The sequence below is a fragment of the Sinocyclocheilus anshuiensis genome, unplaced genomic scaffold (genome assembly GCF_001515605.1).
Source record: "Sinocyclocheilus anshuiensis isolate Anshui unplaced genomic scaffold, SAMN03320099.WGS_v1.1 scaffold521, whole genome shotgun sequence".
Classification (NCBI taxonomy): domain Eukaryota; kingdom Metazoa; phylum Chordata; class Actinopteri; order Cypriniformes; family Cyprinidae; genus Sinocyclocheilus; species Sinocyclocheilus anshuiensis.
Window position 1 is genome coordinate 386389 of NW_015540882.1, and position 14552 is coordinate 400940.

The 14552-nt window shown below is 41.8% G+C and overlaps 1 protein-coding gene across 1 annotated transcript; it reads right to left on the reverse strand.

The window, feature by feature from the left end:
- Positions 1-2353: 2353 nt before the first annotated feature.
- Positions 2354-13504, reverse strand: LOC107688572 (tyrosine 3-monooxygenase-like). The gene is made up of 13 exons (XM_016486276.1): positions 13385-13504; positions 12488-12559; positions 12252-12382; positions 11270-11648; positions 7631-7698; positions 7494-7544; positions 7241-7386; positions 5781-5916; positions 4936-5005; positions 4807-4863; positions 4621-4716; positions 4392-4525; positions 2354-3161 (listed from the first exon to the last, which is right to left on the reverse strand). Exons 1-13 carry the CDS (start codon positions 13466-13468, stop codon positions 3002-3004), a joined length of 1584 nt encoding a protein of 527 aa, XP_016341762.1. The 5' UTR covers positions 13469-13504; the 3' UTR covers positions 2354-3001.
- Positions 13505-14552: the final 1048 nt, after the last annotated feature.

Consider the following 14552-nt stretch of genomic DNA (forward strand, 5'->3'; position numbering starts at 1 on the left):
TCTATGAACAGTTTTTTTCCGTAGCGTTTTTACAAAATTTTACAGTTAAAATTACACTTATTTTTTACAGTGTACGTGCTCGGATAGGCCAATGAATATTCGATGAAAACTCATTTTAGGACTAGAAATCTTAATTTTCCATTTTTAAGTTAAAACTGCTAAATAAGCCAAGAAGTTAATAAGTAGGCCACGTAGTTAAATAAGCCAAACACGAGAATGGCTGACAAAACGTGCAGGTCAGCGTTCAGAAAGGTTGTATTGTGAAATGCAAATAAAACGTGTTTAAATATTCAAAACGCTGCTAAATATCGTGAAGTCTGTGAGAAATTAAGAGAACTGGAGAAAAGCATTGCTCCTGTGGCGCCTCTGCTGGTGAAAGCGCGAATAGCGCTGCATTAAAAAAAAGGATCCTGCTGCTGGCATGAATTATCAATGCACTCTGTTACTGGAAGCACCATTATAAAGACATTAAACCTCTCTTCCTCTGTCTCCTGTTATCCATCAGATGAGGGAAGCAGGAACCCCAAAAGATCTGTAGGGCCTTGCAATAAATCATTTATCTTCAATCAATCATATTTCATCTTAGTCACATTGCCATGCACAATAATGGATAGAACTGCGCGTGATACAGGACCAAGCAGTCCAGCACAAATCATTACAGGTCATCGATCAAAAGCTCAGGAGACTTTATGTAGGCTACAGTCAGCAATATCTAATATTTAGCATGAATGGCTTTTTGTTTTAAACTCAGTGACCTCAATTTAATGGTCAAAATTATGAAAACTACAATCTTCAGGAATATCTCAGTCTTAGTTAGAGGAATATCCTACACCTACTGATTTACTACATGACGCATTCCACTGTGGGATTCTTCCCGTCTTCGTAAAATGCATTTAGTGGTCGGTTGCGTATTCGAATGGCAGATCTTTCCCACTGACTGGATCCAAAATCTGAGTCCTTATCCCATTCCTAAGCTCATGACATGACCCTTACAAGAGCCCTAGTCATTATGCTGTCCGGTCCACTCACCCAAAAAGTGCTCGTGTTGAACGCCTCACCTACATACATGCTTAGACTACCATCTGGTGGTGGCTGTTTTATCTCAAATAAACCTTTTGTAGTTTCAGTCAGATCAGTTCATTCAGATTGTCTTCAGTTTTCTGAAACCAACATTCTCAGACTGTAAAAGGCATTTATGGAAGGGGCGACTGAATATAACGTCAGAAAGTCAACCACAAGTATAGTTTGCGATATTTTTCAAACATAATTCTTTATAGTAGCACATAATATCCACTTTGCACACAGTTTTCTTGCAACTTAGTAGAAATGGTATTTTCACTTTTTATGCAATTGTTTGCAGAGACTGTTGCAACATTCATATTTATATTTCATATTTTCTGGAGACAGATAAATATAAACAGGCACCAATCATTAGGCCAGAACTATTTTATGAATGATTCGCCATTCAGTATTAATAAAATATTTCTGCTATCTGTAGGAGAATACATCAGCTCAGTGTATTGATGGTCTATTTTTAGAATATATTTCGAATACTAATACATTCAGAATGTGTATTGATAATACATATTTGATTATACTGTACATATTTCAAGTTTATGTTAGTGTAGTACTTCATTTTGTGATATTTCATAAATAACTTTTGGCTTCAATAGCTTTAATAACTTGATTTACACTATGTATTGATGGTCTATTTTTAGAATATATTTTGAATACTAATACATTCAGAATGTGTATTGATAATACATATTTGATTATACTGTACATATTTCAAGTTTATTTTAGTGTAGTACTTCATTTTGTGATATTTCATAAATAACTTTTGGCTTCAATAGCTTTAATAACTTGATTTACACTGGGTATAATCTATCTCAAAAAATGAATATGTCATATTGACATAATCTCTGTTTATTCACAGAGTCATCCACATGTCATTATTTGCTCACCCTCATGTTCATTCCAAACCTGTATGACTTTCTTTCTTCTGTGGAACATGAAAGAAGATATTTTGAAGAATGTTGGTAACCAAACAGTTTTGGTTTCCATTGACTTCCATTTTTTTATTTATTTTTTGTCCATAAAGTGGAAGTTAATGGAACCAAAACTGTTTGGTTACCAACATTTAAAATATATACTAAGAAGACATTTTGAAGACTGTTGGCAACCAAACCGTTTCAGTACCCACTGACTTTTTATTTATTTATTTATTTAGCCCATATAATGGAAGTCAATGGGAATATTTAATACCGATATTTAAAATATCTACCAAGAAGATATTTTGAAGAATGTTTGCAACCAAAGGTTTTGGTTCCCATTGACTCTTTTTTTTTTTTTTTTCCATTTGGTGGAAATCAGTGAGAATAAAAACTGTTTGGTTACCAACATTTAAAATATTTTCTTGGTATAAATTTTGAAGAACTTTGGCAACTAAACCGTTTCAAGTCAATGCATGTGAACCGGAATTGTTTGGTTACCAGCATTTAAAATATCTATCAAGAATATATTTAGAAAAATGTTGGAAACCAAACAGTTTCGGCTTACATTGACTTTCACCATATTTTTTGTCTATACAATGAAAGTCAATGGTAACCGCAACTGTTTGGTTTCCAACATTTATTATTTTTACCAAAGACTTTCTTTCATCCGTGGAACATGACGAAAGATATTTTGAAGAATATTGGTAACCAAGCAGTTTTGGTTACCATTGACTTCCAATATATGACTTCCAATGGGAAGTCATTTAGGTTTGAAACAACATAGATAATGATATAAATGATAACATGATTTTCATTTTGGGGGGAACAGTCCTTTTAAGGTTTCTGGAATCAACTTCCGACGTGAGGTTTTGAGGTTGGCACTCAGCGTTTTAAAAGCAACAATGTCTGTAGCAGCAGATGTGGACATAGACACACAGCATATCGATGAGACTGTCACATATGAAGCAGAGAGGAATGGGACTGCTGATTGGCTCCTCGCGGCAGAATCAAGCCAACACATTCAGGGCATCTGTGAGAATCTTCAGTTCGTCTTTAATGGTCTCCAGCCCCTGCTGGATCTTCAGTGGGTTGTCCAGCACTTCTATGCTGGCTGTGTACGGGTCAAACCGCACCGAAAATGGTCTCATGATGCGGGTCACATATGCTCTGTTTTAAAAACAAATGAGTATATAATTATTGTCATACAAACAACTGTAATTATTCAATTGCAAACAATTAAAACAATATGTATACAATAAAAACCATTTATTAATCACTACTTGCTGTATTTGTAAGGCGTATTTTAATCTTTGTGAAATACATACTGAAAATGTTAATAGAGTAATATGAGTTAGTAAATAAATAAATACATAGGTAGTTATGTAGACCTATGGTGTGACATGCTTTATGCATTCCAAAACTATTTTAAATAAAAGCAATTAGTATTAATTTAAAGACTACATGGAATTAATAATTAAATAATATTTTGTCTCACTACAAGACTATTTCAAATTAATCAGAAAAATGACAATTGCCCCTGCATATTCTTGCATATTTTAACCAAAAAAATATTACAAACATGTTATGCATCAAATAAATAAAAAATAATAATGAAAAACTAAAATGCTAATGCATTTATTTTATTGGCGAGCATTTGTTTATTTTGTATATATTTTTATAGTTTTTTCATTTGTTTAGACACAATCGTATCTGTTCTGAGAATGTAATTGTACACATTTATATGTTTTTGTCATACATCCATTATATAAAATAGCTTACAGTACCTTTTTAGTCATTTTAGCACCTTTTATTTTATGAATAAATAAATAAATAAATGTATGAATTAATTCAGTCTGAGAACAACTGTGTGCTGTATGTTTTAATCATCATACATACATTATACAAAATTGCTAACAGTACCTTTTTATTTTTATTTTTTATTCTAGCAGCTATATATATATATATATATATAGAAGCCATGATGTATTTTAATCCTTATCATATGTTTTGACTCAAATTTTTAAGAATAATTTTTATTATTTTCATTTATTCATTCATTATGAGAATATGCAATTCTATGGTATTATAAGTTTAATAAATAAATTCATTCATTAATTCATTCTGAGAATATAATTGTGTTGTATATGTTTTTATCCTCATACATTTTTATTTTAGCACTTTCAAAAAATACAGTTGTGATTATTTAATTGTAAATAATTATCATAAGTGAGTGTTTTAATCCTTGTCAATGTGTTTTATTCGTTTTTTTATATTTATTTATTTATAAATGCATTTATTTAGAAACACTTTTTTTATTTATTTATTTTCACTGATAGCTAATTATCTGATGGCCAAACACACAGTACTCACAGCAATAGAGTATTTGATGCAGCTCACCTCAGTTTCTCTGTAGCATCTGAAAAGCTCTCAGACACAAAATAGACGGGCTGGTAAGTCTGATCCTGGTACGGCTGAACAGCTACAGTGTCCGGGTCAAATTCTCGTCGATCTGGCTCATCTGAGAGAGAATGCTAAGAAAATGGGTGACATTAAATGTCAAGTGCAAGTGCTAAAAAACAGCAAAACATTTTTTTTTTTATTTAATAAATGACAGACTGCCGCCTACCACCAGCTCGCCATAAGATGAGAGCAGTCCTGCTCCGTACGCTTTGACCGCCCCTCCCTGCTTGCACAGTCCAAACTCCACCGTGAACCAGTACAGCTGAAAACATACAGCACAACAAACACATCCAGTGCTTTTAGTAGAGCAGAGTTTGATAAAGCTTGTTTGATAAAGATGTTTTGTACTCACTGTTGACAGTTTCTCAATATCTTCATCAGAAGCTCCAAGAGAGGCCAGACCAATGTTCTGAGAGAACAGATTTCACAATATAGATTGAATATGTAAGGAAATATGAGATATGTACATTGACATTTTTACCTGAGAAAACTGTGCAAATGTTCTGTCAGCCAATATCGGTACATGTCCGAGAAGTTCATGGACACAATCCCTGGAAAGGAAAACATAAAATTACTGTGATTATCTGTGACCATCATTTTCATAGAGTGAATATTACTTTTCACATGTGGGTATGTAATTTTGCACTGTGTGTGTTTTTACTATATAAAAAATGCTTCCCTTGTGAAAAAGAAGTGCACCTAGCTGTAATGAATGTGCACTTGTAGTGTACTTCAAATCTTAAAAGCATATTTTTGAACAACTGTTGCAGATAATATTAATGAAATGATGGTTCTTAACACACATAAGTACACTTTTAATCAAGTTTTATTTTAAATAGTTGTTTTAATAATCTTTTGTCATGCTGTAAAGTACACTTATTTTGATACTAACATACTAAATACACACGTAACGTACTTATTTATAATTTTAAAGCTTCAGTTCTACTCAAAAATGTTAAGCTAATTACATTTTGATATAAATTTAAGCTATAATTTGTTTTCATTTAATTGCAATTAACACACAATTAAATATTCAAAAACATTGCATTCAGTTCACACTTGAGTATTCTCTTTTAAAGCATATTACTTCTGTAATAAGTGCTCTTTTTAAAAGTATTCCGAAGTGTATTTTCTTCGTTACAGCACTTATTATTATCATTTCATAATTGCATTATATACAGTATATATATTTCAGCACCTTTATTTTATGTGGTTTGCAGTGTTTCAGAATGTACTGTACTAAGCAGATGTCTGGATGTAAATCAAATGCATAATAAACAGGAAGTGTCTTCATAAATGTAAACAGTGGGACAGGAAGTGTCTTACGGTTCGGGCGAGTGCATGGGGGAGGAAGAATGCCGTATGTATTGTGTGCACTGGAACACACGGAACGCCAGACTGGCCAGAAAATCCCGAGCGGAGAGCAGACCTGCCACCGGACGCAGCTGAAAACCTGTGCGCTCTTCATACAGGACAGAGAGAGAGAGAGAGAGAGAGAGAGAGAGAGAGCAACTCACTACCAGATGGTTGCCAGGCTGTTGCTATGCAGTTGCCAGGGTGATTGCTATGACGTTGCTATGCTGGTGTTTTGAGGTGGTTACTATGGTAGTGCTATACCATTCCTACGGTGTTCTAAGTGGTTGCTAGGGTGTTCTGGGTGGTTGCCAAGGTGTTGCCATGTGGTTGCTCGGGTGTTCTAGGTGATTTCTATGACACTGCTATGCAGGTGTTCTGAGAGGTTACTATGGCAGTGCTATACCATTCCTACGGCATTCTGAGTGGTTGCTAGGATGTTGCTATGTGGTTGCTCGGGTGTTCTAGGTGATTGCTATGACACTGCTATGCAGGTGTTCTAGGTGGTTGCTACAGCATTACAATGTGGCTGCTAGTGCATGATATGGGGTTGCTAAGGTGTTATGTATGGTTGCCAGTTTGTTACTGTAGGATGAAGTTGCTGAGTTGCTGTGGTATAGCTTTCAGGTCTGCTAAGGTGCTATAGGTGGTTGTTTGGGTATTCAGGGTGGTTTCCAGTGTATTGGTATGTGGTTGCTAGGGTGTTCTCGATGATTAGTTTGACATTGCTTTGCAGGTTTTCTCAGCGATTACTATTGCATTGCTATTCAGTTCTTAGGCTGTTTTAAATGGTTCCTAAGAATTTCAGGATGGGTTGCTATGGCGTTGCTATGTGTATGTTCTTGGTGGTTGGTAAGGGCTATTAGTAGCTAGGCTGTTGGTATGTAGTTGCTTGGTAGTTACTTAAGTTTTCTGGGTGGTTGCCAAGGTGTTCTATTAGGTTGCTAAGGTGTTATATGTCATTGCTAAGGTGTTCTGGGTGGTTGCCAGGGTAGTACTGTAGAAAAAAGTTGGTGAGTGGTCGCTGTGGCATGGCTATCAGGTGTTCTAGGTGGTTCTTAGGGTGTTGGTATGTAGTTGATGAGTGGATGCTGTGCATTGGTTGTAAGGTTGCTAAGGTGTTCTAGGTGGTTGCTAGCATATTCTGGGTGGTTACTAGGGTGTTGGTACACAGTTGAAGGGTGGTTGCTGTGGCATGGGTATGAGGTTGCTAAGATGTTATATGTGGTTGCTAAGGTATTTTGGGTGGTTTTCAAATGTTGTCAAATGTCAAATGAGGTTTTATTATACTGCTACTATTTTCTGTTACTTTTCTGTTACTGGCAGTACTGAAGAACATTTCTAGTAACAAACATGATTTGTTATAATAAATAGAACGTTGAATGACTTACGGGTTGTGCTGTTTTCTGGCTGTGCTATAATCGGATTGGTACCTTTTAAGAAGCGGGACACATCCTCCAGCTGAGGGATGTTATCAGGACTGTAGCCACAGTGTTTCTCCAGTAAGTGGAAAGCCTCTAAATGTTCACTACAGGCATGGGTGGTGTACAGATCTCTGAGGGTGGAGTAAACCTCACGCCTGCACACACATTAGGTTGCATGTGAGAAGCTTGAATGAAATACACAATGTGAGAATCTCTGGCTGGGTTTCGTCAAGGATTGTTTGTTTATTTTAGTACAACGCACCATGTTTCGATCTCCTCTTCCATATACTCCACTCTGGGAATCGGTTCTCCTCTGGAAAAAGAGACAGCTGTCAATGAAATATCTGCCAACATGTCCAGACAAGCAAATACTGCATGGTAAACACGGTTACAACATACTGTTTGTATTTGAAGGCAATGTCTCCAATCATCTTCCGTCGTTTTCTGTAAACGGGGTCAGTAAATCCCTGTAAAATGAACCAAAAATATCAAAAGTGATTGTTATAAAAAAAATGTTGAGGCTGTTTAACTCTTTCCCCACCAGTGACAGAATTTTCCAGCTTTTTGTGTTTTCACTGTTATATGGAAGGAGGCGCTATTACACATCTTATGAAAGAGTACGTCTCGGTTATGTACGTAACCCTCGTTCCCTGATGGAGGGAACGGAGACGTTATGTCGTGACGACATAGGGGGTTTACTTGAGAGCCCTTGGGTGGTTTACTTGGGAGGTATCATGTGGAGACACTGATATGGACTGACCCAGGACTGGGGCAGTACTATATATGGAATGGGTCTCTGAGGCAGGTCCTACCTAGGAGTAGGGAGGAACGGCTGCCAGCAGAGACTGACAGAGTGGTCTGTCAAAGGGAAGACATGGGTTCACCGAGAGGCAAACCTTACCATGGAAGAATACACATATTGTATCGCCCAGAGGGAATCAAGCCATATGGACAACAAGCCCAGTACAGGGGCTGATCGGAGACCCGGACAAGCTAACACCAATACTGGGCCTGGCGTCAGACTGCTCCTCCCAGTCTGACTGCCGGGGGTGCTGGAGGATACTCAACCAGGGTTCGCCGACCAGGGAACGTCCTGGAGGAGGAAAAGGTGCTCGCATTCCCGGGTGAGGGGGAATGGCGCAGTAACCGAGACGTTCCCTATCTGTCGGTCACTACGAGTTATGTCTTGATCGACATTATGGAGCCCTGGAAAGTGCCACAACCTGAACCCCGTCACAACCCCATGGCGTAGCCAATGTTGGCAAGCGGCCGCGTGTCAGACAAACGCTACGCAAAGGTCGTAACCTTCCCACCGCCCCAGCGCAAATTCGCTGACATTTGGAAAACCCACAGGGACCACAGTTGAATACATCGCTGCTGGAGATAGCCAAGCCGCTGTTCCTTTCCCACAGAAATTTATTAACAGAAGGGATTTTGACCTTCAATGAAAGATTTGCTTCAAGTCTTTCCGATTTGATGTTTACAGCTTAGGCAGAACGATGGGGAAGCGAGCCTTCCGGAGAAGGGCGCTACGGAGACCACACCCTACCCGTAGGGAGGTAACATGTGGAGATTCTCAAATGGACTGACCCAGGCCTGGGGCTGTACTACATATGGAATGGGTCTCTGAGGCAGGTCCTACCTGAGAGTAGGGATGGAACAACTGCCAGCAGAGACTGACAGAACACTCTGTCAAAGGGAAGACACGGGTTTACCAAGAGGGAAACCTTACCGTGGAAGAATACACATATGGAATTGCCCGCAGGGGATCAAGCCATATGGACACCTAGCCCAGTACAGGGGCTGACCGGAGACCCGGGCAAGCTAACACCGATACTGGGCCTGGCGTCAGACTGCTCCGCCCAGTCTGACTGCCGGGGGTGCTGGAGGATACTCCACCAGGGTTCGCCGTACGGGGAACTTACTGGAGGAGGAGAAAGGCGCTCGCATCCCCGGGTGAGGGGGAATGGCGCAGCAAGCGTGACACAGGCCAGCTCTTCCTGCCAATTACCTGTTACCCAACATACGAGAAGAAACTGGCTCAACGCGGAGACAGTAGAATCTTGCGAAGGTGTTCGGTGTCGCCCAGCCCGCAGCTCTACAGATGTCTGCCAAAGAGGCGCCGTGCGCCAGCGCATAGGAGGAGGCAACACTCCGTATGGGGTGAGCCCTCACCCCCAGGGGGCACGGCATGCCTTGGGATTGGTACGCCAAGGCGATGGCATCCACTATCCAGTGGGCCAACCTCTGTTTGGAGACAGCCTTCCCTTTCTGCTGACCTCCGTAGCAGACAAAGAGCTGCTCAGAGCTTCTAAAACTCCGGGTGCGGTCCACGTATATGCGCAGTGCTCTTACGGGACACAGCAACGCAAGGGCTGGATCTGCCTCCTCCAAGGGCAGTGCTTGTAGATTCACCACCTGATCGCGGAAAGGCGTGGTGGGAACCTTGGTCACGTATCCAGAGAGTAGGCCGGCCTGAACACAAGGCACTCTTCGCTCACCGAAAATGCTTGGAGGTCCCCGACCCTCTTGATGGAAGTGAACGCAGTCAGGAGCGCTGTCTTAGCAGACAGAAACTTAAGCTTGACTGAATCCAGCGGCTCAAAGGGACCCCTCTGAAGTCCTGCCAGGACAATAGAGAGGTCCCAAGAGGGCACCAGGGGTGGCCTAGGAGGATTTAAGCTTCTGGCACCCCTCAGAAACCTGACGATGAGATCGTGCATGCGATGGCAGCCACATACACTTTCAAGGTGGAGGGTGACAGCCTACGCTCCAACCTTTCTTGCAGGAAAGAAAGCACTACTCCAATCGTGCATCTACGGGGGTCTTCTCGGCGAGAAGAACACCAGTTCGCGAACAGACTCCATTACAGAGCATAGGCTTGCCTCGTAGAGTGATCGTGTTAACCACTGCAGGTGACAGATCAGCTAGGTCTGCCGTGGAGGTTCCAACAGTCTGGACGCGGGGGCCAAATGGTGCCGAGCCCCTGAGAGAGCAGGTCCTGTCTCAGGGGGATGCGCCAGGGAGGGGCTGTCGCGAGGAGCATGAGTTCCGGAAACCAGGTCCTGGTGGGCCAGAAGGCGCAACCAGTAAGACCTGCTCCTCATCCTCCCTGACCTTGCACAGTGTCTGTGAAATGCTTGGAGGTCCCCGACCCTCTTGATGGAAGTGAACGCAGTCAGGAGCGCTGTCTTAGCAGACAGAAACTTAAGCTTGACTGAATCCAGCGGCTCAAAGGGACCCCTCTGAAGTCCTGCCAGGACAATAGAGAGGTCCCAAGAGGGCACCAGGGGGGGACAGAGCATAGGCTTGCCTCGTAGAGTGATCGTGTTAACCACTGCAGGTGACAGATCAGCTAGGTCTGCCGTGGAGGTTCCAACAGTCTGGACGCGGGGGCCAAATGGTGCCGAGCCCCTGAGAGAGCACGCTGTGTGCCAGTGCGTCCGTGCTGAGGTCCGCTGCATGACTGAGCTCCCCCGGAATGTGGACAGCATGCAGCGATTTGAGCCGCGTCTGACTCCAGAGGAGGAGATGGCGGGCAAGCTGTGACATGTGACGTGATCGTAGACCTCCCTGCCGGTTGATGTACGAAATCGCCGCAGTGTTGTCTGTGCGGACCAACACGTGCTTGTCTTGCAGCAGTGGCCGTCACCGACGCAAGGCTAGTAGCACTGCCAGCAACTCGAGGCAGTTGATGTGCCAAAGTAGTCGAGGCCCTGTCCAGAAACCCGAGGCTGCCTGCCCGTTGTATGTAGCACACCAGCCCGTACTGGAGGCATCCGTCCTGACAATGACATGCCGAGACACTTGTTCTAAGGGCACCCCGGCCCGTAGAGAGACAAGGTCCGTCCAGGGGCTGAATGAGCGGCAACATGTTGGCGTGACGGTCACGCGAACTGTACCGTGGCGCCATGCCCACCTCGGGACTCAGGAGTGTAACCAGTGCTGAAGTGGTCTCATATGCAGCAATCCGAGCGGCGTGACTGCGGATGCGGATGCCATATGCCCCAGGAGCCTCTGAAAGTGTTTCAGTGGTACCACTGTCCTGCCTCTAAGGGAACTCAGGCAGTTCAGCACGGACTGGGCATGCTCGTTGGCGAGACGCGCCACCATACTCACCGAGTCTAACTCCATACTGGAAAAAGAGATTATCTGCGCAAGGGAGAGATTGCTCCTTTCCCAGTTGACCCGGAGCCCCAACTGGCAGAGTGCCGGAGCACTAGGTCCCTGTGATCCCACAACTGTTCTCGCACACAGGCCATGCTCGAGATAGTTGAGGATCCCGATGCCCACTTTCCGTAGCGGGGCAAGGGCGCCCTCCGTGACCTTCGTAAAGACACGGGGGGACAGGGACAGCCAGAAGGGGAGGACCCTGTACTTCCATGCCTTACCCTCGAGCGCAAACTGTAGGAACTGCCTGTGTTGAGGGCACATCGAGGTATGAAAGTAAGCATCCTTCAGGTCGACCGCTGCAAACCAATCCTGGGGCTGGAGGCATCTGATGATGCGCTTCTGCATCAACATCTTGAAAGGCAGCTTGAGAAGGGCCCGATTCGAGACTCGCAGATCCAGGATTGGCCACCTCTGGTTGGTACTACCCTCGTGCATTTAAATGCCCTGGCTTGGTGTACTCGCAGGATAGCTATGGCATACAGGGCAGACGCCTGGGGAATGTCAACGTACCCCCTAGCCACCCCGCCATCAAGGGTAGTGAGAATGGAGGGAGACGAGTGGTTTCTGGTTGAAAAAAGGGGCTGTCCACGACTTCATCAGATCCTCATGCACCTCCGGGAAGAAAGGAACCAGGGCAGGGCGTGGGCGTGGGCGTGAGCCACAACCCGAGCCGAGGAACCAATCATCCCGCCGCGAGGGCATGGGACCGGGAGGTGTGCACGCCTCCAGCCCGATGCTGGAGGAAACAACCGCAACCAAGAGGACACAGCCAGAACGGCGTCTGTAAAAAGACGCGAACCGACCGTGATTTGCTCTTTTAGGAAATCTGCTCTTTTAGTTGAAGTGCCCAGGGGAATCGCTGCACTCAAACACGATCTGCTCGCTGAGTCCCGCAGCCTCCGCCGCCGCGGCCGCCGCCTCGCGCTCCTTCCGCGCATCCTCGATCAAACTCTGCCGCCTTCCCACAAACTTCTGCGACTGTTCGAAGAGAAGAGCGCGATTCGTTTCAAGACCACACATTTTTTTCGATCCATTTTAAATATCCATCTAGAACAGAAATAATAATAATATAGCCCTGCTTACCTTCTGGACATCAGATGGAGGTGTTTTACATCTCCAAAAGCGCATAAGAACTTCAATGCAGTCTATGTAAACCTGTCATATAGCTCAGACTTAATCATTTGCTTATGAGCCGATGTTACAGCCACTTATAGACTGCTTTCCGTAGCTTTTGATCACCGCGTAATACTGTGCGTAAATCTCAATGGAGAGTCCATTTACGCACAGCAAAACAGTGATAAAAAATGCTACACCATTTTCAATAATAAGTTGTTATTTCACAAAATATTACTCAAATGTATGCATTTAATTGCATTACATACACTCTAAAAAATGCTGGGTTGTTTCAACCCAACCTTGGGTCAAATATGGACTAACCCAACTTTTGGGTTAAACATTTAATTAAAAAATGTAACCCAACAGCTGGGTTAGTCCATATTTGACCCAAAGTTGGGTTGAAACATCCCAACATTTTTTTTTTAGAGTGTAATATCAAACTAAGTGGCACCTGCAAATCAATGCAGAACTAACTTCATGAACGACACTCTGTAGTTTTTAATTCTCATTTTGTATTTATTTATTTATTTATTCATAATGTATAAATCTGTATACTTATGCCATTATTTTATATTAAAAAAATGTAATTTTTAACAAGAAAGAAAATGAAATAAAATTCATACATTTTTAAATGTGGCATATTTAATTACTTTCTGTATTAATTAATTAATGTAGTCATAATCAGTATATTTTTTTCATGACGAAACTCCCATTAAATTTAATGCGTAAAAGCGTTTTCATTTTATTATAATAAAAGATTCCGAAATTGACGAGGAGGACAGATGTCAAATTATTCTTTGTTTTTATTGTTATTCTTAATTCTAACGCTATTTAAGAGGAATGAGTGTAGCTGAAGACTCTTACCGTAATGGAATCGGAGCGCTCGAGTTCAGACGCAGCTCTCCGGACGCTCTTTGTGGAAGATGTGGAGCTGCTTGAATTCGGCATATCGGAAGAGATGAAGGTTAACTTGTGCTCTCTTGAGACTGCTGCTCACTTACTTCCATCTGTAGCTTTCTTTCCCTCTTATTTATGGAGATGATTTCTCCTGCCTGACGTCAAACTGACCCCCTCCTTCTCCGTCATTGAACATGTCGAAGCTCCTCACACCACATTTGTTCATTATTTGATTCTGACTTTGCTACGTAACTGTCTGTTTACATTTCCAGCGCGTGTCTCACTAAATCTTTTTCCTTTGCCAATTATTAGCGTATGAATGAACAACCTGCACTGTAAAAAGTGCGGTGACCTGCAATTTTTACCTTAAACAGCAACATTTACATGATTTTAACCATAAAGATTTGGTTTGTTGGTATAAATTAATGTATTCAGTATTAATTTATTTCAAATAATGCCTTTAGGTTATTTATTTATTTATTTATTTTTAGCAAAAATAAAAACTAAAAATTATTTTATTTTTTTAATAATTTTTATTTTATTTTATGTGTGTGTGTGTGTGTGTGTGTGTGTGTGTGTGTATATATATATACAGTCCTGGTCAGAATTATCGGCACCCTTGGTAAATATGATCAAAGAAGGCTGTGAAAATAAATCTGCATTGTTAATCCTTTTGATCTTTTATTAAAAAAAATCACATAAATCTAACCTTTCACTGGAGAATAAGAATTTAAAATGGGGGGAAATATCATTATGACATAAATGTTTTTAAGGTTTGTTTTTGGATTATTGTCCGGTTGGAAGATCCAAACATGGCCCATTATAAGATTTCTAACAGAGTCAGTCACTTTCTGATGTTTTATCGGCTGGTATTTGATAGAATCAAAGATGCCATGTATCTAAACAAGATGTCCAGGACCTCCAGCAGAAATATAGGCCCACAACATTAAAAATACAGCAGTATATTTCATTGTACACATGGGGTACTTTTTATCCCTGTGTGCACCAAACCCATCTTGAGTGTTTGTTGTTAAAAAGCTCATTTTTTAGTTTCATCTGACCATAGAAGCCAGTCCCATTTGAAGTTCCAGTCGTGTCTGATAACAGAATATGCTGGGGATTGTTTTTGGATGAG